This window comes from Seriola aureovittata, chromosome 10, assembly GCF_021018895.1.
Source record: "Seriola aureovittata isolate HTS-2021-v1 ecotype China chromosome 10, ASM2101889v1, whole genome shotgun sequence".
Classification (NCBI taxonomy): domain Eukaryota; kingdom Metazoa; phylum Chordata; class Actinopteri; order Carangiformes; family Carangidae; genus Seriola; species Seriola aureovittata.
In genome coordinates this window covers 28317701-28343731 of record NC_079373.1, presented here as the reverse complement: position 1 = coordinate 28343731, position 26031 = coordinate 28317701, and the positions used below count along the sequence as shown (strand labels likewise).

Below are 26031 nucleotides of genomic sequence, written 5' to 3'. Positions count from 1 at the left end.
ATTATTATTATTATCAACAATGAGTTAATGGACACATGCTAGGAAATAATTCTATCTATCTATCTATCTATCTATCTATCTATCTATCTTTGGATGTCCATTAGTTTCATTAGTTCAGCACCTGCTCCACCTTCTCAGGTGATGCTAACAGGTGATGCTAACACTTTAATTATCTGTTAGAGGCTAATGCTAATGATTAAATGAAATAGAGAAAGAGTCATTAAGTACCTGCTCCTTATATTCACTTTCTAGAAAAAAACAGGAAGTGATGTCGTAGGTGAGTGACATCACACTGACTGCAGCAGATTGTGAAACTAAACCGGAAATCAATGAATCAATAAGATGATCAGTGATTGATCAATATCAAACTCAGTGGGTCTCTAAACATTCCTGGTAGAAACACGTAGTGTGAACATGAACTGACCAAGTCGTCCATGGCAGTACGCTGTGTTCCCCAGAATGCCGCTGTTCACCGTGACCTCTGCGGTGTAGCGGCGTCCCGGCACCAGGCCGAGCCTGAGGGCGGAGAAGGACAGCTGTCTGCTCAGTCTGTCCACAGTCCGATTCACCAGGACTGCTGAGTCCGTCCTCAGCAGGATGCCGTAGTTCTCCCAGTCACCTGTGGGCTGCGTCCACCTGAGCCTCAGGGTCACGCCATCAGCAAGAGGAGACAAGGAGAGAGCCGCCACCCGGTCAGGCACTGGGGGGGGGGGCAGAAACTTTATTTATACAGCACTTACAACACAGAGGGAAATACAACATCATCATCAGCATAGTCATTTTAGTCATCGTCGTCCTAATTGTCATCATAGTTGTGGTTTTCATCATAATCGTTGTAGTCGTCATTATAATTGCCATTTTGACGTTGTCGTTGTCGTCACAACATGATTTCACATTGACCTGAAAACGAGACACTAGACCTGCACCCCCTCCCTGGTGGTGGCTGGTGGGGGTGTATACCTGAGAGGAAAACCTGCAGACAATACTCAGGGCTGAAGGTGCTGACTCACCTGTCCTCCCGCTGGTCCTGGTCTCTGTACTCTGTCCTCCAGCTGTGGTCCGGACTGACAGCTGGTAGCTGCGACCGGGGGCCAGACCCTCAAAGACCACCTGGGTGACATTGGGAGGCAGGATATGTTGCTGGAGGGTCGATCCGAGAGCCGACAGGGTGACCAGGTACCGGTCCACGCCCCCCTCAGGTGAGGCCCAGGAGGCCAGCAGACTGTGTGAGCTGCCATTGTTGTCCAGCCTCAGCCCTGAGAGCTCTGCTGGGACTGAGAGAGGAACCACCGGCGTTTACTCTCCTCAAGACTCATATCTGATATTTACATTAAATTAGCAGCGGCAGTGAAATGATGAGGCTGTTACTATGGCAACGACTTTTCACCTGTTGAGCCAGTGAAACAACATGAGTTAAACCATAGTCACAGTTGTGTTTAATCTCAGCTGAGAGTCTATGCTCCGTCTGACTCACTGGTTTCTGGGTGGGGGAGGTGTTAGCTGTGGTGAGAGGAAGGGGTGGGAGGGGAGGGATGGGAGGGGAGGGGTGGGAGGGGATGGGGTGGGAGGGGATGGGGTGGTTGGCCTAAAATATCCTGGAAACAACAGCAGAGTGAGACGCTGCTGCTGCGACAGCTGAAATTTATGTGCAGATATGCAGTCGTTGATGTTGTTATACACTGTTTAATTACTGACACAACACAAAGCAGCTTTATTCTGAAAACACTGCAGAACTTTAAAAACATCCCATAATACACACCTGTGACAGCCTGTTTGGAGGTGGAGCTCTGCAGGCCCACTGCCTCTGTTATCACGGTGACAGTGTAGGGGGTCCCTGGCTGTAGGTCGTCCAGCTTGGCGGAGGTCTCTGTGTTTTTCAGAGTGATGTTCTTCAACAGAACCCTGTCCTGGTCCGTCAGCAGAAGCCTGAACCGCTCGGTTCTGCCCAGACCCCCCTGCCAGGAGACACTTAGGCTGCGTGAGGACAAGGACGCCACCTGGAGGCCACTGACAGAGGAGGGAGCTGGACGAGGGAAACGAGTAGAGGGACAGGAAGTTTTCAGACCTCAGTAAAACAAGTTAAAGTACCGACTATAAACAATACTGTACGACGAGTTAAAGTACAGTGATGGAAACAGGTGAATTTCGAGTCTAGATAAAACCAGACCTTGTCTACACACAGACACATACACCTGGAGGTGGACCTCACCTGTAGTTGCCGTGGTGTGGACAGGTGCAGCACTCCTGTTCCCGGCTATAGCCACAACGCTAACTGTGTACAGAGTGCCAGGGACCAGGGAGCTGAACCTAAACTCGGGGGCTGCAGATCCCATGACACTAGTACTGCGGGTGGATCCGGAGCTGGTGTCCTCCAGACTCAGATCATACCAGTCCACATGACCGGCAGAGCGAGACCAGAACACCCTCAAACCCGAAGAATCAGTGTTGACTGCAGATAGAGTTTTATATTGAGACTGAACCTGGTCCAGCTGGACCTCCACATGAGCTGGACCAACAGGGTCTGAGACAAGAGACAGGAGACAGGAAAGGAGGCTGTTAGGGTTTACCTGGGACTCTAGATCCCAGGTTCACTAGAGGTAAACCTGGGATGAAGGATCCACCTTTTTTTGTGAGTCAGAGGTTCACTAGAAACAATCAATAAATCAGAAAAATGTATTAATTAATTAATTAATCCTATTATAGTGGAGTAATGAGAATGAAGCCACATCCTCTCCATATGTGATGTCATCTAAGTTTCTCTAGTCGTTGCTGCTCTGGTAGCTTGTGCATGTGAGTCCCTCCTGTTTAACTGCTGGTCCTCTCCACATTTATAAACACACAGGCTCCGCCCACAGGTGTGATGTCAGCGTTCAGGTGAAAGTGACCTTCCAGAATTTCCTCCACTGAAGAAGAAACTAGGTTTTCATCTAAAAAGGCCTCGGATGCAGAAAGAGATGAGACCAGATCACAGGCGGAATGGACTGAGGACTACCGGCTCCGATCCTGGTCGGCCACTGGACCGTCAAAACATCCATAAAGGTTTTAAAGTCTTTACTGGCTCCATCAGTGTCGTTACCAGCTCTATCAGTGTCTTTAACAGCTCCATCAGTGTCTTCACCGGCTCCATCAGTGTCTTTACTGGATCCGTCAGTGTCATTGGTGTGGCTGGTCCCAGTGGATCAGTTTGAGGCTGAATTTCTGTCCCAGTCCACCTATGGAGCAGATACTGGTCTGGTTTACTGAGAGGAGAACCCTACAAGCTGCTAAAGGTTCCAGCTGGACTGAACTGTTTTTTTTTCTCTTCCATGTGTCAGTAACTTTATGGTCCTTAATGTTACAGACTGTTTTCATAAGTGATGGCTACAGGAGACATGCTAATGATAGCTAACTTGCAAATGTTGCTATCGCTAGCTGTCTAACTTGCAGCATTTCTGTGGATAATATCACAGCTATGCTATCATGAGCTTATGGTCATCAGTTGAGCTTCTTGTTGTGTTTTCATAACACACAACGATCGTTTATTGAACCTTTAATAATTTATCAGACAAAAAACGAAAATACAAAACATTTTTTTACTGCTTTTCTGTCTTTAAACAATTGTAAACAAACAATAACAACAAATAATAATAATAATGATCAGGTATAACCTGACCCTGATTCAGTCGGACCTGGTCCTGTCCGACCTGGTCCTGTCCGACCTGGTCCTGTTAGATCTGGTCCTGTCTTGTGTAGATGTTAACCATGTTGGTGTGTCGGACTGGGCACATGCAGGTCTTACAGCGTATCCGGTCTTTGTAAGGTCCAGCAGTGATGGGGGACTTCGATAAGATTGTTTCAGCTTCTTGAAGAATGTGACGTTTCCATGGAGATGGTGTGAGTCCAGACAGGAAACAGAAAAAAAGACAGGGAGGGGCAGGACGAGGAGTCAGTCCTGAACCCTGACCTGTCTTCATAATGGTTTCCTCCCTGAGGAGACTTCACGGTTTCCTGTTGGCAGATCCCTGACAGCCGAGGACAGCGTGTCCTGGATCGCTGTGTCCACCACAGTCCAACGCAGTGTAAAATCTGCTGATACCATGGTAACCACAGTCACACAGTGTGGTTAAAGTCTGTTCTCAGAGTTATAGCTGAAACCTGTCAGAGATATAAGGAACAAAACACCTGAAGAGGGAGTTGTTCTCAATCTCTTATAATGTTTCTTTAGTTAAGGAGAAACATTAAGGCATTTACAGCAAAGAAAGAGGTTTTACAGCAGCAAAATTCTACAGTTCCCATGGAGACCATTTGTTTGCTGCCATTGTGATACCTGTGAACATCTCACCTGTATCGTCTCACAAAGTCGACCAGAAGAAAAAAATGGCAGTAGAAAAGAAAACCAGCCAGTTCAGAAGAAGAGAAGAAGAAAACAAAGAAAATGTCCTGAAAAGTAAATCTGATCCACAGATAACATCCGATCATTAACAGCTGAGGAGAGAGGAGTGACCAGATCAAACCATTAACTGACTGATCAGATCTATAGACACAAATCAATTCCTCTGGTTTAGGCTCCATCAGGTTCTTCAGATCGCGGAAAACTCTCCTTTAGTTTGGTGTGAACTGACTTTAAGTGATTCCTTCAGTTTAAGACTAAGATAAGGAGAAAACCTTCAATACTTAAGTGAACATTTTAAGGAAACCTTAAGTTGGACTTTATAGAGAATCTTATCTTAAGGTGTTTAAAACTGGCCCCAGATGTCACTGTAATAAAAACATGTGGTTTATCGAATCTGTGATGATCTGAGTCCGATCCAGATCAGACTCTTCGGTCTGAGCCTCAGTCTGTAAAAACAGTGGCAGTGAGACCTGCTGTATCCTGCCTTTCACAATGTGAGGAGGGAAGTGGCTGAGGGGGAGGAGGAGGACAGGGTGGGGGTGGGGGGTGTTCTGGAAACAAACACTTGAGATGAGATGAAGACCATTGTTGAAGAGCTGAGAGCTCTGAACCAAGACCTTCACCTGTGTGTGTGTGTGTGTGTGTGTGTGTGTGTGTGTGTGTGTGTGTGTGTGTGTGTGTGTGTGTGTGTGTGTGCGTGTGTGTGTGTGTTGTGTGTGTGTGTGTGTGTGCGTGTGTGTGTGCGTGTGTGTGGACTGAAACAATCTTAGATGTGGTCAAACTGTTGAAGCAGACCTGGACACAGTCTTAAACATGATGACACTTCTGCACATGCTCAGTAGTGTCACATCAGCTTCACCAAACCCAAGAAGAAGAACCAGGTGAGTTCTTACCTGTACGCACCGACACGCTGCTCCTCTCTCCATCCGTCCTGGAAATCACAGTGAACCGGTACAAAGTCCCGGGTTCCAGACCCCCGACCCGACAGATGAAGCTGGTCCCGGTCTCTCCATGTGGGTCACAGTCGGTGGACTCAGAGTCCTCAGGAACCAGACTGAAGTTACAGGACGGGCCGCCGGAGGTCAACGTCACTACAGCCGAGTCCAAACCGGAGCTGACCCCCGTCACGTTCACAGAGCAGCGGGAAACTGTGGAGGTCAGCACCTGAAAGAGGAAGTCACGTCAACTCAGATGAACACCACTCCTACACACCCACCCCTCAGTGGCTGAGGTCACAGAGGTTGAGGAGGACTCTGGTCTCAGGCTGAGGTGACACCGGCTCTGATCTGGAGAGGGCGCTCTACAGAGATGTCCGAACATGTGACCCCGCCCCTCAAACACACAAACAAGTAAATAAATAGATAATAATTAACATGAGTCAGTCACATCAGCTGCTAAATTTGCCACGTTGATGACATCACTATCACCCCCTTCTTCAGGACCCTGGTCCTGGTCTAAGCTACTTTAGAAACCTTTAAATCTGGATCCGTGAACTCACCGCAGTCACGTTCCAGAACAAACCGAGGATCAAACATCTGAGCATCGTTCGTAGATCGTAAATCTGATCTGATCCGGTCTGGACCCAGGTCAGCTGACATACCGAACTTACAGACACGAGTCAGTCCAGACTCTGACCACGTCTACATCCTCATCCTCCCTCCCTCACACACCTGGTTTCTTCATGTCTCAGGTGAGACGTTAAAGGACCAGGCCAGACACTCGTCTCTCTGAGGATCCATCGATGTCTAAACTACACTATTCTGAGACCAGGAGAGGCGGACTCTGCAGACCGCCACCCCACCCTGCTTTCCTTCCTGCTGCCTCGGACTCTCTGACGACCTTTAGCATCAAACCAGCTCCATCAGTCCTCCATTGTTATGACTGAGAGAAAGTTATCCAATCAGGAAGCAGCCTCACACAGGCTCTAATTATAGACACAGCCTCACTAACTCCTCTTCATCATTAACTCCTCTTCATCAGTCAGAGCCTCCCTACCAGACTCCATTCAAAGTTCAGCTGATTTCTTCAACTAAACTGCTGAAGCATTAGTGTTTTCCTCCAGATGAACCAATCACATCAGTCCCTGATCAAAACCTTGATGATGTCACCAAACTTACTTCCTTGTTTGTGATGTTGACGCATGTTGTGAAGCTGCAGACACGTGTGACATGAACGTGTCACATTCACCAACAAACATCACTGTTAAAGGGTTAAATAGTTTTGTAGCGCTGCAACATCATGTGTGATTTCCAAATGTCAATCATGCATCAAGTCACACTAAAGCTCTACGTTATTATTGTTAAATTGATGAGGTGATTTTAAAGATCAGCTCTACCTGTGATAAAGATGGAGCAGAATCTCTTGTTCTTTTTCCCTACAACAACTTTATATTCAGACATGTTTATTTTCTCCCACAGTTTCATTGCAAAAAAAAAACAAAAAAAAAACCAAACTTCTAAAAACAGTGAAGAGCCACAGAGGTGAAGGAGCAGCACTTACAGGTGTAGCTGTGACTCCTGAAGTTGTGGTCGGAGGTGTAGCTGTCGTCACTGTTGTTGTAGCTGCAGGCGTGGTTGAACCCGCTGTGGTTTGGATGGTGGTCGTCATGGTTGTAGTGCTCCTGGTTGTGGTTGTAGGTGTATTGGTCGGACTGGTGGGCGGGACCGTTGATGCCCTGGCTGTTGGAGACGTGGATTGAGCAGTTGGAGTAGCGGTGTTCACTGAGGTGTCTGTCTGCAGTGTCCAGGTGAGTGTGGGAGGAGTCTGTGAGGTGGTGGGTGGAGTCTGGGAGGTGGTGGGTGGAGTCTGGGTGGCGGTGGGTGGATTCTGGTGTGTGGTGGGTGGGGTCTGGGAGGCGATGGGTGGAATCTGGTGTGTGGTGGGTGGAGTCTGGGAGGTGATGGGTGGAAACTGGTGTGTGGTGTGTGGAGTCTGGGAGGTGGCGGGTGGAGTCTGGGAGGTGATGGGTGGAAACTGGTGTGTGGTGTGTGGAGTCTGGGAGGTGGCGGGTGGAGTCTGGGAGGTGGTGTGTGGAGTCTGGGAGGTGGTGTGTGGAGTCTGGGTGGTGGTGTGTGGAGTCTGGGAGGTGGTGGGTGGAGTCTGGGTGGTGGCGGGTGGAGTCTGGGTGGTGGCAGGTGGAGTCTGGGAGGTGGTGGGTGGAGTCTGGGAGGTGGCGAGTGGAGTCTGGGTGGTGGCGGGTGGAGTCTGGGTGGTGGCGGGTGGAGTCTGGGTGGTGGCGGGTGGAGTCTGGGTGGTGGCGGGTGGAGTCTGGGAGGTGGCGAGTGGAGTCTGGGTGGTGGCGGGTGGAGTCTGGGTGGTGGCGGGTGGAGTCTGGGAGGTGGCGAGTGGAGTCTGGGTGGTGGTGGGTGGAGTCTGGGAGGTGGCGGGTGGAGTCTGGGAGGTGGTAGGTGCTGGATCTGTCTCCATGATGGATGTCTGTCCTGTTGCTGTAGGTGAAGGAGCTGTGGCAGGTGGAGGTGCAGCTGTGGAGGTGGAATTCTCAGTGGTTGTCTCATGGTGGTTTGATGAACCAGAATCAGTCAAGTCCTTAGAGGTGAAGGAGACACCAGATGAGATCAGAGTCTCAGCGGTGGTCACAGTCCATTCACTTCCAGGTAAAGACGTGGACTCTGAGGACTCTGCGGAGACTTGTTGTTGCACTGATGAGGTCCTGGACTCAGTCCTGAGTTCAGGGACGTTGGTACCTGATGGACTTTCTGCTGTGTCGGTGGCGGACTCAGCCGGATTGGATGAGACCGAGTGGGTCCGGTTTAAAGCCGACAGCTCAGTGACTGAGCTGGTGACATGGTCCAGATCCACTGCAGCGGTGTTAGAGACTGAGCTGGAGACGTCAGGGTCCGTGTTGGTCTGATGTCTGGTGACATGGTCCAGATCCACTGCAGCGGTGTTAGAGACTGAGCTGGAGACGTCAGGGTCCGTGTTGGTCTGATGTCTGGTGACGTGGTCCAGATCCACTGCAGCGGTGTTAGAGTGGGAGGGGCGGAGCTGTAAGGTGGTCACCTGCCGGCTGACTCTGTGAGGTGACTCGTCATCAGTCACTGCAGGACTCCTGATGGTGTGGACGGTGCTGCTGAGCCCCACAGGATTATGGGTGGATGAATAAAAGATGGTGGACGGGGGGGCGGAGTCTGGAATAGAACCAGGGACAGGTGATACATGTGTGTCAGAGTCCAGATCTCTGGTCAGATATTCCTCCATTACAAGTGACAGCTGTTCAGTCAGATTAAAGTACTGCAGTATTTGATTTTAAAAGACCTAAGTTTTCAAAAGTACATTTTTATGTCAACACATTGTTGTATTTTATTTACAGAACTTGGTGACTCTGAAACGACTTACTGACTGACTAACTGACTGACTGACTGATGACTGACTAACTGACTGAGTGACTCACTGACTGACTGATGACTGACTAACTGACTGACTGACTGACTGATGACTGAGTGACTGACTGACTGACTGACTGACTGATGACTGGCTGACTGACTGACTGACTGACTGACTGACTGATTGACTGATGACTGACTGACTGACTGAGTGACTCACTGACTGACTGATGACTGACTGACTGACTGACTGACTGATGACTGAGTGACTGACTGACTGACTGACTGATGACTGGCTGACTGACTGACTGACTGACTGACTGACTGACTGACTGATTGACTGACTGATGACTGACTGATGACTGACTGACTGACTGATGACTGACTGATGACTGACTGACTGACTGATTGACTGACTGATGACTGACTGATGACTGACTGACTGACTGGCTGACTGACTGTCTGACTGACTGATTGACTGACTGACTGATGACTGGCTGACTGACTGACTGACTGATGACTGACTGACTGGCTGACTGATGACTGGCTGACTGACTGGCTGACTGACTGACTGTCTGACTGACTGATTGACTGACTGACTGATGACTGGCTGACTGACTGACTGACTGATGACTGACTGACTGGCTGACTGATGACTGGCTGACTGACTGATGACTGGCTGACTGACTGACTGATGACTGACTGACTGGCTGACTGATGACTGGCTGACTGACTGATGACTGACTGACTGGCTGACTGATGACTGGCTGACTGACTGACTGACTGACTGACTGACTGACTGACTGATGACTGACTGACTGGCTGACTGATGACTGACTGACTGACTGACTGACTGACTGACTGACTGACTGACTGACTGACTGGCTGACTGGCTGACTGATGACTGGCTGACTGACTGACTGACTGACTGACTGACTGACTGACTGATGACTGACTGACTGGCTGACTGATGACTGACTGACTGACTGACTGACTGATGACTGACTGACTGACTGACTGACTGACTGACTGACTGACTGACTGACTGGCTGACTGGCTGACTGATGACTGGCTGACTGACTGATGACTGACTGACTGACTGATGACTGACTGGCTGACTGATGACTGGCTGACTGACTGATGACTGGCTGACTGACTGACTGATGACTGACTGACTGGCTGACTGATGACTGGCTGACTGACTGACTGATGACTGACTGACTGGCTGACTGATGACTGACTGGCTGACTGACTGATGATTGTAGAACCTGGAGAATAAACAGACTAGACATGGACATAAGACCCAACTAAAGGATCGTCAAACATTCAAACTAAATGAATCTTTCCTTAAAGCTTCAAACAGACTTCAGATCAGACCATGGTCTCTGTGAAGAATCTTTATCTGATGTTTCCATCGTTAGGACGCTGACAGGTTCTGCCATGACTGACAGTGGAGGAGTCTCTTGTTTATGGTCTATCACATTTTCAAAATAAAAGAACATTCATTCACTGACTAAAAGCTCGGCTTCAAAGTAAGAGTTAGTGTAGTGGAGTAGTGGAATTAGAAGAACAACATTCGTCTTTAAGTGTACAGGAGGAACCATCACAACAAAACTCAGGTAAAGAACAAAATACATGTTCAGTACTGAAGTAAATGTACTTTGTTACTGTCCTTCCCTGTATAAATGTGTTATATGTGTGATATGTGTGATTTATGATATATGTTATATACATGATGTACTGTGTGTGTTATATATCATATATCATATATAGTAGTGTTGAGTGCTGGCTCAGATGTGTCTGATATATAAAGTATATTATACTATATGATATATATGTTATATGTGATATATCTGTTATATATGAGGCAGTGTTGAGTGCTGCCTATGACTGTAACTCAGACAGGAAGAACACCGCTGACGTTCTTCCTGTCTGACTGAGTGAACAGACAGGAAGTCCGTGTCAGGAGAATCACTGCAGAGCTGTTTTCTTCAGTTTAGCATGTTGGGATTGTTAGCATGAGGTAATTAGCAGCAGACACAATGTCCAGCTGAGGCTGATGGGAAGGTTTATTTTATCAACAACAAAGAGGTTAGATTTCATGAATAATTTGCAAATCTGTTACATCTTCATGTAAATATCCAACCAACCAACCAACCAACCAACCAACCAACCAACCAAATAACCACTAAACACAGGACCTCCTGAACTCACCTGTCTTGGAGCATAAAGACGTCATCAGCTGATTCCCTCCTGAGTCCACCTTGTACTTCCTCCACTCTGAAGTCTTCAGGTTTCCTCCAACCACCACCCATGGCCCCAGTTTCTTCAGGTACATGTGTGTCTCAGCCAATCCGAGGGCTCCCTCGGCATCGTAGCAGCTCCACGCCGGCGCCGTGCTGCAGTCGCTGAGTTTGGCGAGGCGGTTGTGGAGCGGCAGGTGAGGGCTGGGATTGGCCCAGAGACACTTGGAGGACTGAGTGTGGATCAGCCTGGCCCCACCTGTCCATGCCCACTGATGGGTGGGGTTAGTGACATCACACTGTCCCAGGATGACGACTTGACTTCGTGTTGTCAGACACAACTTCCGGGGGGTCAGCATGATGAGGAAACCAGCTGAGGGGAGACAAGACATGAGAGCTGAGAGACTCAACTACAGCTGACACAATGAACGGCAGAGTCGAGTTCATTACAGGGCCAGTTCAACCAAATCTAACCCTGCAGGGACCTGGTCCTCCCCTAGACCTAGACCCTGGGCCCCCCCCAGACCCTGGTCCTCCCCTAGACCCTGGTCCTCCCCTAGACCTAGACCCCGGGCCCCCCCCAGACCCTGGTCCTCCCCTAGACCCTGGTCCTCCCCTCGACCCTGGTCCTCCCCTAGACCTAGACCCTGTGCCCCCCCCAGACCCTGGTCCTCCCCTAGACCCTGGTCCTCCCCTCGACCCTGGTCCTCCCCTAGACCTAGACCCCGGGCCCCCCCCAGACCTTGGTCCTCCCCTAGACCTAGACCCTGGGCCCCCCCCAGACCCTGGTCCTCCCCTAGACCCTGGTCCTCCCCTCGACCCTGGTCCTCCCCTAGACCTAGACCCTGTGCCCCCCCCAGACCCTGGTCCTCCCCTAGACCCTGGTCCTCCCCTCGACCCTGGTCCTCCCCTAGACCTAGACCCTGGTCCCCCCCCAGACCCTGGTCCTCCCCTAGACCCTGGTCCTCCCCTCGACCCTGGTCCTCCCCTAGACCTAGACCCTGTGCCCCCCCCAGACCCTGGTCCTCCCCTAGACCCTGGTCCTCCCCTAGACCTAGACCCTGGTCCTCCCCTAGACCTAGACCCCGGGTCCCCCCAGACCCTGGTCCTCCCCTAGACCTAGACCCTGGTCCTCCCCTAGACCTAGACCCCGGGCCCCCCCAGATCCTGGTCCTCCCCTAGACCCTGAAACAAAATCAGAAAACGTCTTCAATCTGACAACATGAGCTGCAAATACTCACAACAAAACAACACACACAAACACATTGCATGGATGAATTATAAAACATATAATACATGTATTATAACACACGTATAATAACACATCAACGTGCACTTAGTGTTCAATGCTTTCATTCAAAAGTCACAAACCATTTAACAACGGGCGTGTCCCACCTTTTTAGTGTCCTCTGGAAACACTTGTTTCCGTGGTGTTTGTGTGTTTGTTGTGTTGCAGTCTGTGCTGTTAAATTGAAGATGTTTTCTGAATTTTCTTGTGTTTTGTGTGTTTGCATGTGTTTTCTTACGTTGCAGTGTGTTGATCTGTAGTGAAGTAAAGATTTGAGGTACTTGTACTTTGTTAATAACTAGTTTAATAATAGATGAAGTTGAATGCTTTTCCTTTTTATGACTTTAATTCATTTAGATTTTTCAATTCAGATTGTTTTGTTGTTGCCTGTTGTGTCCGATGAAAATTGCGCTATGAACTCTGGGTAACTGATGCTTTTCTCACTGTTTCCTGAATTTGTGCAATCAGTCAATAAAATAATGAGCAGATGAATCTGTACCAATTGTGCCTGAGGCAGTAAAGACTGCCCTGTCAATCTTTTTAAAAATAGGTTACAAACTTTTTCTCTTCTCAACAGAGTTTGATTGAGTGTGTGTGTGTGTGTGTGTGTGTGTGTGTGTGTGTGTGTGCTTGTCTACTCTGTGCTTTGTATTGTTTGTTATTGTTTTGTTGTATGCTGTAAAGCGCATTGTGTCGGCCTTGTGCATGAAATGCGCTCTATAAATAAAGTTTGAATTGAATTTGAATTGAATTTACAATAAATCTGCCCTTATAAAGGATTATGAATGATTTATAACTAGTTTATTAATCAGCTTGTTCACACTTTATAAATCACTTATAACACATTAGATAAAAAGGCCAATAGTGAGCTGTTTCCTGCCAAATAGTGATCCCTCATGTCTCTGATCTGTTCAGCCTCGTCTCTTTTTCTCATCAGCGTCTGTAGCTGCTGCTTCATCACGTTTGTTCAGTTACTAATTAATTATTAATTAACCCCCGTCAGCACCTTAATGGTCAAAACGTTTCATCTGGCAGATCAAATTATGGCAGATCACATGATCACGTCACATGACCAGATTCATCTTCTGAGGCCTTGGCAGTATTGATTACCTTGAGCTTGAGCTGTTGATCAGATATGAACATGGAGGTGATTTCTGCTGGTTCCTCTTCTTCGGCTTTAACACTCAGGTGTGACTCAGGTGTGACCTTCCTTTACCTGGTGAACTGCTCAGTCTCTGTCCACATCTCTGTGATTCTCCCTTCATCATCTTCGTCTCAGTTTACAACCATTGATTGATCAGTTATTAACATTTAGAAACACATCATTGTTAATTAATGAGTTACTAAGAGGCTCCTGTTACCAGTTAGAAATGGTAATAGCTCATTAGATTAATAAGTAGGAAGCGTCAGCTGAGAAGACTGTTGTAACTTGTTTATAATTGTTTGTTTATGATTTATAAAGTGTTAACAACAATATTAATAACCTGATTATAAACCATTTATAAATCCTTTATAAGGGTAGTCTTATAGTAAAGTGGTACCATGAATCTATAATGGAAATAATCAATCATTTAAGTTTCTGAGTCCTGACTGAACAGAGTCTTCACACTGGAACCAGGACTCTCAGGATCCGAATGAGAGTCTGAGGAGGTTCGGTCTAACTGTTACATGACTGAAACCTTCATCCTGATCACAAACATGGTCCCTGCAGTGTTAGTGCTGTACTTACACACACAGCTGAGCCTCAGGAGTAGAAATAAAACCATAAACAGAGCGTCCATGTTCCTCTGCTGTAGCTCTCATGTGTCCTCCAGCTTCACATGAACAGAGTAGAAGTGTGGAGGGGAAGTGCGTCTTTGTGGGGAGGAAAAGTCAGCAAGCAGCACTTCCTTCTATTTTATTGTTCTGGGGGTTTCATAGTGAAGGAGCTCTCAGTGCTGGTGACTGTCGGAAATACCAGAGTCCATCCCAGATGGTCAGTTGTTCTAATAAACCTGAAGGAGAAAACATCCAAGGAGGAGGAGGAGGAAGAGGAGGTGTACTGAAAACACCTACTAAGATCAGTGAAATGAACTTCATCCAAACTTTATCCAAAACTAACAGAGATCAAAGTTTAAATAAAGGCTGTACAGAACGGATTCTCTGGTTGGTAACAAACCAAAGTTTTATACACATACGTGTATAAAACGTTTATGTATGTAAAACTTTGGTTCCACAGAGGAAATATGTACAATACATTTCACTGAGCTCATTCCTCCAGAACATGATCATCCCCTGCAGGCAGCTGGCCATATTTGGCTGATTATAGGTTGGTTGATGTCAGGTGACCAAAATTCTGTTTGATGTCAACAACAATTTGATGTTATTTAAGTTCTGTTGTTGAATAAAATCCATGTCTTTTAAAAGTCTCATGCAACGTCATCTTGACTGATAAAAGACCAAGATTCTGGTTGTGAGAAAAATCCAACATCTGCTGAACATCTGCTGAACATCCGCTAAACATCTGCTGAATGTCTGCTGAATGTATTCTAAACATCTCCTAAGTCTGCTGAACATCTGCTAAACGTCTGCTGAATATCTGCTAAACATCTGCTGAACATCTGCTAAACATCTGCTTAATGTCTGCTGAACGTATTCTAAACATCTCCTAAAAGTCTGCTGAACATCTGCTGAACATCCACTAAACATCCGCTGAACATCTGCTGAATGTTTGCTGAACGTCTGCTAAAACATCTGCTGAACATCTCCTAAATGTCTGCTGACCATCCACTAAACATCTGCTAAATGTCTGCTGAACATCTGCGAACATCGGCTACTATCTGCTGAACAGCTCCTAAATGTCTGCTAAACATCTGCTGAACATCTCCCAAATGTCTGCTAAACATCTGCTGAATATCTGCTAAATATCCGCTAAACATCTGCTAAACATCTGCTGAACATCTCCTAAATGTCTGCTAAACATCTGCTGAACATCTCCTAAATGTCTGCTAAACATCTGCTGAACATCTCCCAAATGTCTGCTAAACATCTGCTGAACATCTCCCAAATGTCTGCTAAACATCTGCTGAACATCTCCCAAATGTCTGCTAAACATCTGCTGAATATCTGCTAAATATCCGCTAAACATTTGCTAAACATCTGCTGAACATCTCCCAAATGTCTGCTAAACATCTGCTGAATATCTGCTAAATATCCGCTAAACATCTGCTAAATGTCTGCTGAACGTCTGCTAAACATCTGCTAATTGTCTGCTAAACATCTGCTGAACATCTCCTAAATGTCTGCTAAACATCTGCTAAATGTCTGCTGAACGTCTGCTAAACATCTGCTAAACATCTGCTGAACATCTGCTAAATGTCTTCAGCATCTATCTGATGTTGTTAGAGTCCAGTGTTCCTGATGTTACAGAAGCGTCTGCTGGGTCTAGATGTTAGAGTTATGTGAAATGTGCTGCACGCTGATGTTACCATGGCAGCTCTCTGGGTTTGAACTGTTTGTGCTTGTAGTTCAGAACAACTGAACTATCTCCTTAGAGTTCACTTGGATGTAAAAGAAAGTCATTCAATCATTAGTGTCAATCGTTAGTGTTTAAATTCACGTCCTCTTTAGCTGTGCTGCTCCTTTAGTAGGAAGGGCTGCTACACCTCCTCCTCCTCCTCCCTCTGACATCCTGTCCTGTCAGGAGGAAGAGGAGGAAGAGGAGGAAGGGAGAGTGGAACATCTCCACCCTCTACATCCTGACTGTAACCTTCACACAGGACTGAAACACGCCAACAGACCTTCACCGGGACTCACTGTCACATTTGTGTGTGTGTGTGTGTGTGTGTGTGTGTGTTTTGACCCTTTAAAACACAAGTACATAAAAACCCAATTTCTCTCACATGAAACATATTTCTCATGTGAATTCACCACAGATGAAGAGCCGTGCCACTGATCATCATACATGGTGTTGACTCCACTACCTTGAATCTCAGTATGAGGTTTACACGGATGATGTTTAGTTTATATGAAGCATTAACAAACAGTAAACGGCTTCACCAGGACAACAACATAATCAGTAATAATCAGTTATGTAATATACAAAACACACAGGTAATAAAGCCTTTATTGATCTTTTAACAAGATATTTATGTTTCATAATTTAACAATAAACAAGATTATATTATTGATAAACACATGATGTTAATGAGCATCTGATTTTATAGTTGTTTTAGTTTTATAAAGGTCTTATTACCGACGCTTATTACAAGAACCTTAATATAAAGTGAGTCTGTGTTTCTGTGTTGTGTGGTGTGTGTCTATATTAGTGTAGTGTGTTTGTGTGTAGTGTGTATATCAGTGGTGTGTATCATGTCAGGTCTGAACTTGTGGGTTTAACCTCTGTTGAAAAGTGTTGTGTTGCTGGTTGTTGAGGAAGCTCCACCCTCAGCAGGAAGTGGTGCTATTTAACCCCGACAGCTCAGGACAGACGGAGACGAGCCCCGTCTCCTAGACCTGATGATTCTGTACTGACAAATTGCTGCGGCAAATAAAACATAACGAGGAAAAGTTCATTAACGTCTGAGTGTAGTGTAACGCAACATAACAAATCCCTCCATGGTCTCGCACTCAGTACATGTCTGACCCCCCCCACACACACACACACACACACACACCATCCTGCGATCTCTGTGACAGAGCTTTCAGTGTGGCAGCCCCCCCCCCCCCCCCCCCCCCCCCCCCCCCCCCCCCTCTGGAACCGTACAGCCCCATCTCTGGACACGTTCAGGAAACTGGTGAAAACCCACCTGTTCTTCAAGGCCTGTGGCCGCTACCTGCCTCATCTCCTACAACCTCCTTCAACATGGCCGTCCTCATTCTGTCTCATCTTGTTTTCATTTATGTTTTATTTATTTGTGTTCTTACTCTGTCAATCGGCCTTGGGCACCTTGAAAGGTGCTATAAAAATCTAAGTTACGATTGTTATTATTATTATTATTATAATCATTATTATAACGTAGTGCAAAATAATATAAGGTTGTGCAACAGGTGATGCAACATAATATAACGGAACACAACACAACGTAACCCAATGTCTTCTGTTTTATGGACTTTTATTGTTTGGCTTTTTGGATGCTCTCATATGATTCAATTGTTTTTCACCTTGAATATTTTTCATATAATAAAAAAACTTTTTCATGTTTGAAGCTCATTCCAGTCCACCTCGTCTGTTAGAGATCTAATAAACCACAGTTCTGCACAGTTACATGGACACATTGTCGGTCCACATGACTCGGGTCTGGGCTGAACTGAGTCGTGATTCATCAGTAAAATGTGGTGAATCATAATAAAGTGAAGATCTGGCTCGTACTCTGGAGCTCAGGCTGTTTCCTGGTTTCTGCAGAGCCGACCGCAGCAGAGACCTCAGTTCAGTCCGGGACGGACCGCCAGCCTCCCCGCACCTGCAGCACAACAGCATCTGATCACATGACCCCACCATATGGTGACAGAATTAACTTCATTAATAACCTGGACTCACATGAGCAGCAGGAAATGGATCGATGGATTATTCAAATAAAACCATTTAATTCATTTAAATTCACAGTCCGCTGTCAGGACCTCCTCTCCTGGAGGAGCTGCAGCGATCTACAAAAACATTTTGTTTTTTCTGAAGCAGGAAAAATAAAATGTTTAACACTTTTTATCTTTAAGGACCCGCATTCAGGGATTTTTAAAGACTTTTCAAAACCTGCAGAGACTTTAAAGTTCATCTACAGGCATTTCTAAGCTCCTCTGCTGTGAGTCAGAGTGGGGGGGCCATGGAGTCGGGGCTCTTTAACTTGTCTGGGTCTCACCTCTGATCCTCTCAGCTCCTCTGGTGGTCTCGTCTCTAGCGTCCATCTTCCTTTCCTCTCCGTCTTCGACCGCGCAGACACCAAGAGGCGTCCGGCTCGTCTGGTGTTTCCTTCACCGTGACCCAGGTGTAGCGACGGGACCCGGTCTGGATCTGACTCTGGCGTCTCATACACCGGTTTACCTGTGAACACAAAGGCTGTTGATCTGAGACACCGACTTCAGCCAAACAGAGGAATCATATTCATAATAAGGTGAAGTGGGATTAATCGATTGATTCATTATTGATTAATCACAATCACAATCTCCAAAGTGACATCTCTGTCTGGACTGGTCTGGACTGGACTGGACTGGACTGGACTGGACTAGACTGAGGACTGGACTGGACTGAGGACTGGACTGAGAACTGGACTGGACTGAGGACTGGACTGGGGACTGGACTGAGGACTGGACTGAGGACTGGACTGGGGACTGGACTGAGGACTGGACTGAGGACTGAACTAAGGACTGGACTGGACTGAGGACTGGACTGAGGACTGGACTAAGGACTGGACTGGGGACTGGACTGAGGACTGGACTGAGGACTGAACTAAGGACTGGACTGGACTGGGGACTGGACTGAGGACTGGACTGGACTAAGGACTGGACTAAGGACTGGACTGAGGACTGGACTAAGAACTGGACTAAGGACTGGACTGGGGACTGGACTGAGGACTGGACTAAGGACTGGACTGAGGACTGGACTGAGGACTGGACTAAGGACTGGACTGGGGACTGGACTGGGGACTGGACTGAGGACTGGACTAAGGACTGGACTGGGGACTGGACTGGGGACTGGACTGAGGACTGGACTAAGGACTGGACTGAGGACTGGACTGGACTAAGGACTGGACTAAGGACTGGATTGAGGATTGGACTAAGAACTGGACTAAGGACTGGACTGGGGACTGGACTGAGGACTGGACTAAGGACTGGACTAAGGACTGGACTAAGGACTGGACTGAGGACTGGACTGGACTGAGGACTGGACTGAGGACTGGACTGGACTGAGGACTGGACTGAGGACTGGACTGAGGACTGGACTAAGGACTGGACTGAGGACTGGACTGAGGACTGGACTGGACTGGGGACTGGACTGAGGACTGGACTGAGGACTGGACTGGACTGGGGACTGGACTGGGGACTGGACTGAGGACTGGACTGGACTGAGGACTGGACTAAGGACTGGACTGGGGACTGGACTGAGGACTGGACTAAGGACTGGACTGGGGACTGGACTGAGGACTGGACTGAGGACTGGACTGAGGACTGGACTGGACTGGGGACTGGACTGGGGACTGGACTGGGGACTGGACTGAGGACTGGACTGGGGACTGGACTGAGGACTGGACTGGGGACTGGACTGAGGACTGGACTAAGGACTGGACTGGACTGAGGACTGGACTGAGGACTGGACTGAGGACTGGACTGAACTAAGGACTGGACTGAGGACTGGACTGGACTAAGGACTGGACTGAGGACTGGACTGGACTGAGGACTGGACTGAGGACTGGACTAAGGACTGGACTAAGGACTGGACTGAGGACTGGACTGGACTAAGGACTGGACTGAGGACTGGACTGGACTGAGGACTGGACTGAGGACTGGACTGAGGACTGGACTAAGGACTGGACTGGGGACTGGACTGAGGACTGGACTGAGGACTGGACTAAGGACTGGACTGAGGACTGGACTAAGGACTGGACTGGGGACTGGACTGAGGACTGGACTAAGACTGGACTAAGGACTGGACTAAGGACTGGACTGAGGACTGGACTAAGGACTGGACTAAGACTGGACTAAGGACTGGACTAAGGACTGGACTGAGGACTGGACTGAGGACTGGACTGAGGACTGGACTAAGGACTGGACTAAGGACTGGACTAAGGACTGGACTGAGGACTGGACTAAGGACTGGACTGAGGACTGGACTGAGGACTGGACTGAGGACTGGACTGGACTGAGGACTGGACTGAGGACTGGACTGAGGACTGGACTGAGGACTGGACTAAGGACTGGACTGGGGACTGGACTGAGGACTGGACTGAGGACTGGACTAAGGACTGGACTGAGGACTGGACTAAGGACTGGACTGGGGACTGGACTGAGGACTGGACTAAGGACTGGACTAAGGACTGGACTAAGGACTGGACTGAGGACTGGACTAAGGACTGGACTAAGGACTGGACTAAGGACTGGACTAAGGACTGGACTGAGGACTGGACTAAGGACTGGACTAAGGACTGGACTAAGGACTGGACTGAGGACTGGACTAAGGACTGGACTGAGGACTGGACTAAGGACTGGACTAAGGACTGGACTAAGGACTGGACTAAGGACTGGACTGAGGACTGGACTGAGGACTGGACTGAGGACTGGACTAAGGACTGGACTAAGGACTGGACTAAGGACTGGACTGAGGACTGGACTGAGGACTGGACTAAGGACTGGACTGAGGACTGGACTGAGGACTGGACTAAGGACTGGACTGGGGACTGTTTCTAAGATCATTTTTAAACAACATCTGAAAACCTGTTTATTGAATTTAGCTTTTAATGAATTCTCTCATATTTGACTATTCTTACTGTTACTGTCTCATCGACTCTATTTCTATTGTCTATTTCGTTTTCCTTCAATCCCTTATCTCACTGTAAAGCACTTTGAGCTCCATCTGCTGTATGAAAAGTGCTCTATGAATAAAGTTTATTTTTATTACAGTTTTTCTCAGTCGCATTGGTACATTTCTCGAATCATCCTCGACATTTGCAAAACAGTGAGTGAATTTCTCAAAACAATTCGTACAAATAGCAAAACACCATGGATTACCTGCAAAAGCCAGTCTCTTGCTCAAAATCCTTAGTTCATCTCTCAAAAGTAAATAACTGTGTCAATGAACATGTCACTGCCATCAGATGACAAGTCCTTGTGTTATTGTGTACGGATAAGAGTCAAATTGCTTAGTCGTGTTGTCAATATAACAGTGTCTCTGTAGGGATGTTCTGATGTAAACTATGGCTAAAGTTTTGATGACACTTATTGTAAATTGTAAGTTACACCTTAGTGTATTGATTGCAAGAGACTGGACAAGATTCACATTTACGCTTTTACTGTTTGTACTGTAATTTGTTGACAGACCATGTCATTGTGATACAGAAAGGCTTCGTCTGCCTCTTCCTCTGTTTTGCCTCCCAACTCCTCCGACACGCAGCCTCACTCCTCTTCCTCTTCTTCTTCTCTCTGGCTGTTGACCCCGTCCAATTCCTTGTCCTTCCATTGTCAAACATTGTAACATTGTGTTGTGCTCCGGCTATATATATATATATATATATATATATACTTGCCAGTTGGTTCATGAGATGCACCTTTGAGCTATTTCAGAAAACTGGTTGATCATTTGTTGATCTAATGCTTCACACATTTCCCTTCGTTAGAGAAAGTCAAGATTCACCTGGGAGCAATTTACCAATTCAGGACAGATTTAGAAAAATAAGTCTAATGGAAATGTATAGAGATATGTTTGACATATTATGACAACTTGTTCAACCATTTTGCATGTAAAGACTTATGGGATGAACTAATGCCTAAATGTTGTGGGGGGTGAGACTATTCACAGAGACCCATTATAATACATTTTGATCAACATGACATAAGCAACTGATAATGTAGGAAACAGCAGAGAATTGAACATAATCATTTGCATGATGAACCAAAGCATTTGCAACTTGTTCAAAGAAATGAGAAACTGCTTTCTTGATGTGCACAAGTGACACAATGATGTGAAGATTGAACAAGTAGTTTTGAGAATTTCAATTGTGATCTGAGAAACGAAGCAAAGCGACTGAGAAAAACTGTAATAGGAACACAATACTGATACTGCGCTGGTACTTCACTGGAGTGTTTTGGTCCTCACTGTATCTTTACTGCTTTTATCTGCGGACTCTGATTAACAACTGAAATATAATCAAATATTAAATAAAGATGTATTAATAACACACTCTGCAGTACAGGAAGTCTCTTCACACAGTACTTTTACTCTCAGTACTTTAAGTATAGTTTGATGCTGATACTTTTGTACTTTGTCTGGGGTACATTTTTGAGTACTTCACCAGTAACTGCCACAGTCTCACAGGTGTACCTGCAGTACCTGGGGAGCCAGACCCAGGTACTGCAGGTACAAGTGGCGGGGTGAGGGCTCACACTGACCGGGGTGGAAGTCTATGGGTCACAGTCTCATGGAGGTGGGGATGTGGTTGAAGGTGATGCTGCTCCGGCTGACGGCGGCCGCCCAGCCCGCCCTCCTCCGCCGCGTCAGCTCGGAGGTCTGGGCGCCCTCCTTCCTCCTCCAGGCGGGAAACAGGGGAAGGTGAGTCCGTTGGGGATCTTCCTCCCGCGGTGGTCGTGAGACCTGCGGCGGCAGTTTCTAACGCAGCAGTTTTTCCCGCCCATCGAAGAGGGACGAAGAGAAACCGGAGAGGAGACGGTTAAACCGACCGGACGACGATCACCAACTACTATCAACAGTTATGGCTGCCCTCAAGAAGTGACGTAAGCGCGACGTAGGCCTGACGTCACTTCTCCAAACACTACAGCTCCTCTGTGTCTCCACAACACTACAGACAATTTAACCAGAGCCCTTGAATAGATTGTTTATTTAACACTAGTTTACCTGCTCGTTAAACTACACGAGGTTTCTCTTCATTACTAAGAGAATGTGGAACAACTTCTATAAGTTCAATATTCATAAATGTAACTTTGTTTTACATGATCACACTCAGAGACTCTAATAAAAACTGTTAATAAGTGTTGTGTTTTTAATGTCTTTATTATTCTGTTTTATTTATTTCAGCTCAGAACTGTATTTAATATGCAAGAAAATGATATCAGTCAATAAAGTAGAAAAACAACATCTATGGTGTTTACAGTGAACGGCTACGTAAAAAAAAAAGGTAACAACATTAATAACAAAACACATTTTAATCAGATCTTCAACACAATCAGCCTGTTGTGTTTGATTTGAGATGTCTCATAATCTTACAGCTACAGCTCTCTGACCCTGGTGATGGGTGGAGGTAGCCTCTTATTCTTTATCTAGTGATTTAGTCTCTGAAATATTAGATATTAAAACCATTTTCTACGACGAAGAAGCTGATAAGACACAGAATTTATCATGTTTAAATAATGTTTTTTGCTTAGTACGTTTTAAAGCACTTAAATGTTCACCTCATACTGTCTTTTCAAATTAAACGAATAAAACGTTTATGAGAAATTAAAATGAAACAAAAAAGCTTATGCCCTAGCAGAGGATGGTTTCGATCCATCGACCTCTGGGTTATGGGCCCAGCACGCTTCCGCTGCGCCACTCTGCTGCACAGCCTCGTATCGTCAGTTGAGGTATTTAACATTGTAATGTTCGGGTGAGTGTACATATTTTATGATTTTATAGTATGTATGATTTAACTTATATATTTGATAAAGCAGTGAAGACACAAAGCTTCACAGCGGAGTTAAACTACAGTTTATGGCTTAATCACAAACTGGCGGGGATGTTAACGTCATGGCTGGTTCATATAGACTGTATACAAATTATAAATATCATACTATATTATATATAATTATCGGTCGTATACAGTCTATGGGCTGGTCCCACGTCTTTTGATTGAAAACAACTTTATTTAATGTGAGGACAACTCAGGAAAGAGAAAATGACCGTGCTTCTAAACGTTTAAAATTACTCTCCCGTTTAGAGGAAAAGAGACGATAAAACAGGGCGAGCTTTGGGGCGTGGCTAATGTGTGATTGACAGAATGTGCCACACGGACGGATCGATGCATCTGGGCATCGACCTCACTTTGTGTTTTCAGTTAATGGAAGTTAGTGGTAACATCTTGTCTATAAATGTCTACTAACTATCAGGGAGTTTCATGTAGAGACTATATAGAGACTCGGTAACTATCTCGTGTTTCTGTCTTTGAGCGTGAGCGCAATGCACTACTTCTCACGATGCATTGTGGGATACTACGAGTCAACTATATGGGGTATAATAATTCTCACTATACATTCGGACTGCACTACAAAATGACTCAGTATATAGTGGACTGTAGAGGGAGTATTGAGTGATCTTAGTGTTTGCCAGGCTAACGAGGACTGAGCCGCTAACAGGCCAAAAATAAAAACTAACTGTTTACAGCATGTTCAACAAACCTTTGTCTGTTTTTCAGGAGGTGTCTCACCTGTGCTCTGATCATAACACCTGTGTTTTAACAACCTGAAGACTTCAGTTGACCTGCAGCCAGATGTCCTGTATGAAGCATCAGGCTCACATTTTCATTAACTAACCTGAATAAGAATAAAGTTCATTTCTATAGGACTGATGAAAACCAGAGCTTTACAACAAACAATAAAACACAGTAATTTATGAATAAACAGCAGGAATATGGAATAATAATATCCTTCAGTCACATGTTCACATCTGCTCCTCAGACTGATCTTATGTTGATGTAAAACCTCCTGCAGACCACTATCTGCTGAAAGAGAAGAGACAACGTCAGACTGAAGAAACAGAATCTGAGAATCTGATGATTATTTTCATCAGCTGCAGAAAAACTTCTGAGAATCTGATGATTATTTTCATCAGCTGCAGAAAAACTTCTCAGGTCCTGGTCTCAGAATGATGACATCATCATACAGATGTTCAGCCTCACTTTGTTCAGTGCTGGTCTGACTGGCTGTCTGCAGTCCAGGTCTTGTTCTGGGTCTTTTTCCACACTGGGGACAGGAGGAGTCTCCTGAAGAACCAGACTGGTCCCAGTATGAGGTGAAGCACTTTCTGCAGAACCAGTGTCCACAGCTGGTAGAGACTGGATCCTTCAGGATGTCCTGACACAGAGCACAGCTGGACGGCTGCTCCTCCACAGAGACACCTCTCCTCTTCCTGTAAAGACATTTCTTATCACTAACATGTCACAGTCACAGGTCGACATCTGTGTTGTGATTGGTTACCAATCAGAACAGAGGATCAGTTTCAACTCAGTGATTTTCTCTCTAAATCTCTCTGTTCCAGAGACAGTGGCAGGTCACTTACTGAGTCTGAGGGTCCTGGTCCAATACTGAAATTTAGAGGAAGTTCAGACCAGTAACTCTTCAAAGACGGACAGATGGATCCTCTTCCTCCACACAAACACTCATCTTCAGGACTGTGAGATGAGACACAAGAATCAGGACAATCAAGCTGTTGAAGACACACACACCCAGAAAGACCAGGAAATGACACACACACATTTGTACTTCTATCATTGTGAGGACACTCATTGACATAAAGTATTCCCCAGCCCCTAACCATAAACCAAGGCTGAACCTTTGAAGGTGTCAGAAAATGAGGACCGTCCAAAATGTCCTCACTTTGTTAGGAAAATACTTTTTGTGTCCTCGCTGTGTCACACCATCACACACACATCACAGACGTTTACAGTAAAATAATAATAATGTCATGTTAACACTCACCTGCCTCAGACGTCAGTTACCCTCTGTCTCCATCCAGATAAAATGGCATCTCAACACAGAACACGTCTTTCACTTTCAGCTGCTCCTTCCCTCTGCATTTAAAGGAGATCACATGACTCTGTCTACATGTGTGTTTGTCTACGTGTGTGTGTGTGTTTGTCTACGTGTGTGTGTGTGTGTTTGTCTTGTTTACCATTTAGAAGTTTTTTACCTTAGTTGTAATTTCATCTGTGTTTGTTAAATATCAATGTTCTTTAAACTAAATTAAATTTAACTTTACATTCTTTTACATAAAATAAACTATATAAATGCATTTGCTATTTAAACATTGTGGGTGCGGGATGGGAAAAGACACTTTGCACCAGGTGTAAGACAGAGCCCATTGTCTCTTTGTGGTGGTTTTAAATTTCTTTG

The 26031-nt window shown here is 46.2% G+C and overlaps 1 protein-coding gene, 1 long non-coding RNA gene and 1 other non-coding gene across 5 annotated transcripts in view; all 3 read right to left on the bottom strand.

Annotated features, from left to right (window-relative positions):
• The window catches only part of LOC130175796 (receptor-type tyrosine-protein phosphatase beta-like), a 29506-nt gene extending 15350 nt beyond the window's left edge, over nucleotides 1–14156 (bottom strand). Inside the window, exons 1-8 of one of the 3 annotated variants that reach the window (XM_056386342.1) lie at nucleotides 13976–14156; nucleotides 10930–11331; nucleotides 6872–8520; nucleotides 5266–5536; nucleotides 2210–2521; nucleotides 1760–2023; nucleotides 1011–1274; nucleotides 425–700 (exon numbers count right to left, since the gene is read on the bottom strand). In XM_056386342.1, the coding sequence (XP_056242317.1) occupies nucleotides 425–700; nucleotides 1011–1274; nucleotides 1760–2023; nucleotides 2210–2521; nucleotides 5266–5536; nucleotides 6872–8520; nucleotides 10930–11331; nucleotides 13976–14027 (3490 nt within the window). In that variant the 5' untranslated portion in view covers nucleotides 14028–14156. Of the gene's footprint in view, nucleotides 1–424; nucleotides 701–1010; nucleotides 1275–1759; nucleotides 2024–2209; nucleotides 2522–5265; nucleotides 5537–5870; nucleotides 6119–6871; nucleotides 8521–10929; nucleotides 11332–13356; nucleotides 13889–13975 lie in introns of those variants that run through there. The other 2 variants (XM_056386343.1, XM_056386344.1) reach the window with 2 other exon arrangements.
• A 3166-nt stretch (nucleotides 14157–17322) lies between these two features.
• LOC130175798 (uncharacterized) lies at nucleotides 17323–22766 on the bottom strand. The gene is made up of 3 exons (XR_008828784.1): nucleotides 22321–22766; nucleotides 18081–18262; nucleotides 17323–17687 (listed from the first exon to the last, which is right to left on the bottom strand). It is a non-coding gene; the product is annotated as an uncharacterized LOC130175798 (long non-coding RNA).
• Nucleotides 22767–23411: 645 nt separating this feature from the next.
• On the bottom strand, nucleotides 23412–23483 carry trnam-cau (transfer RNA methionine (anticodon CAU)). Its single transcript has one exon. It is a non-coding gene; the product is annotated as a tRNA-Met (tRNA).
• Nucleotides 23484–26031: the final 2548 nt, after the last annotated feature.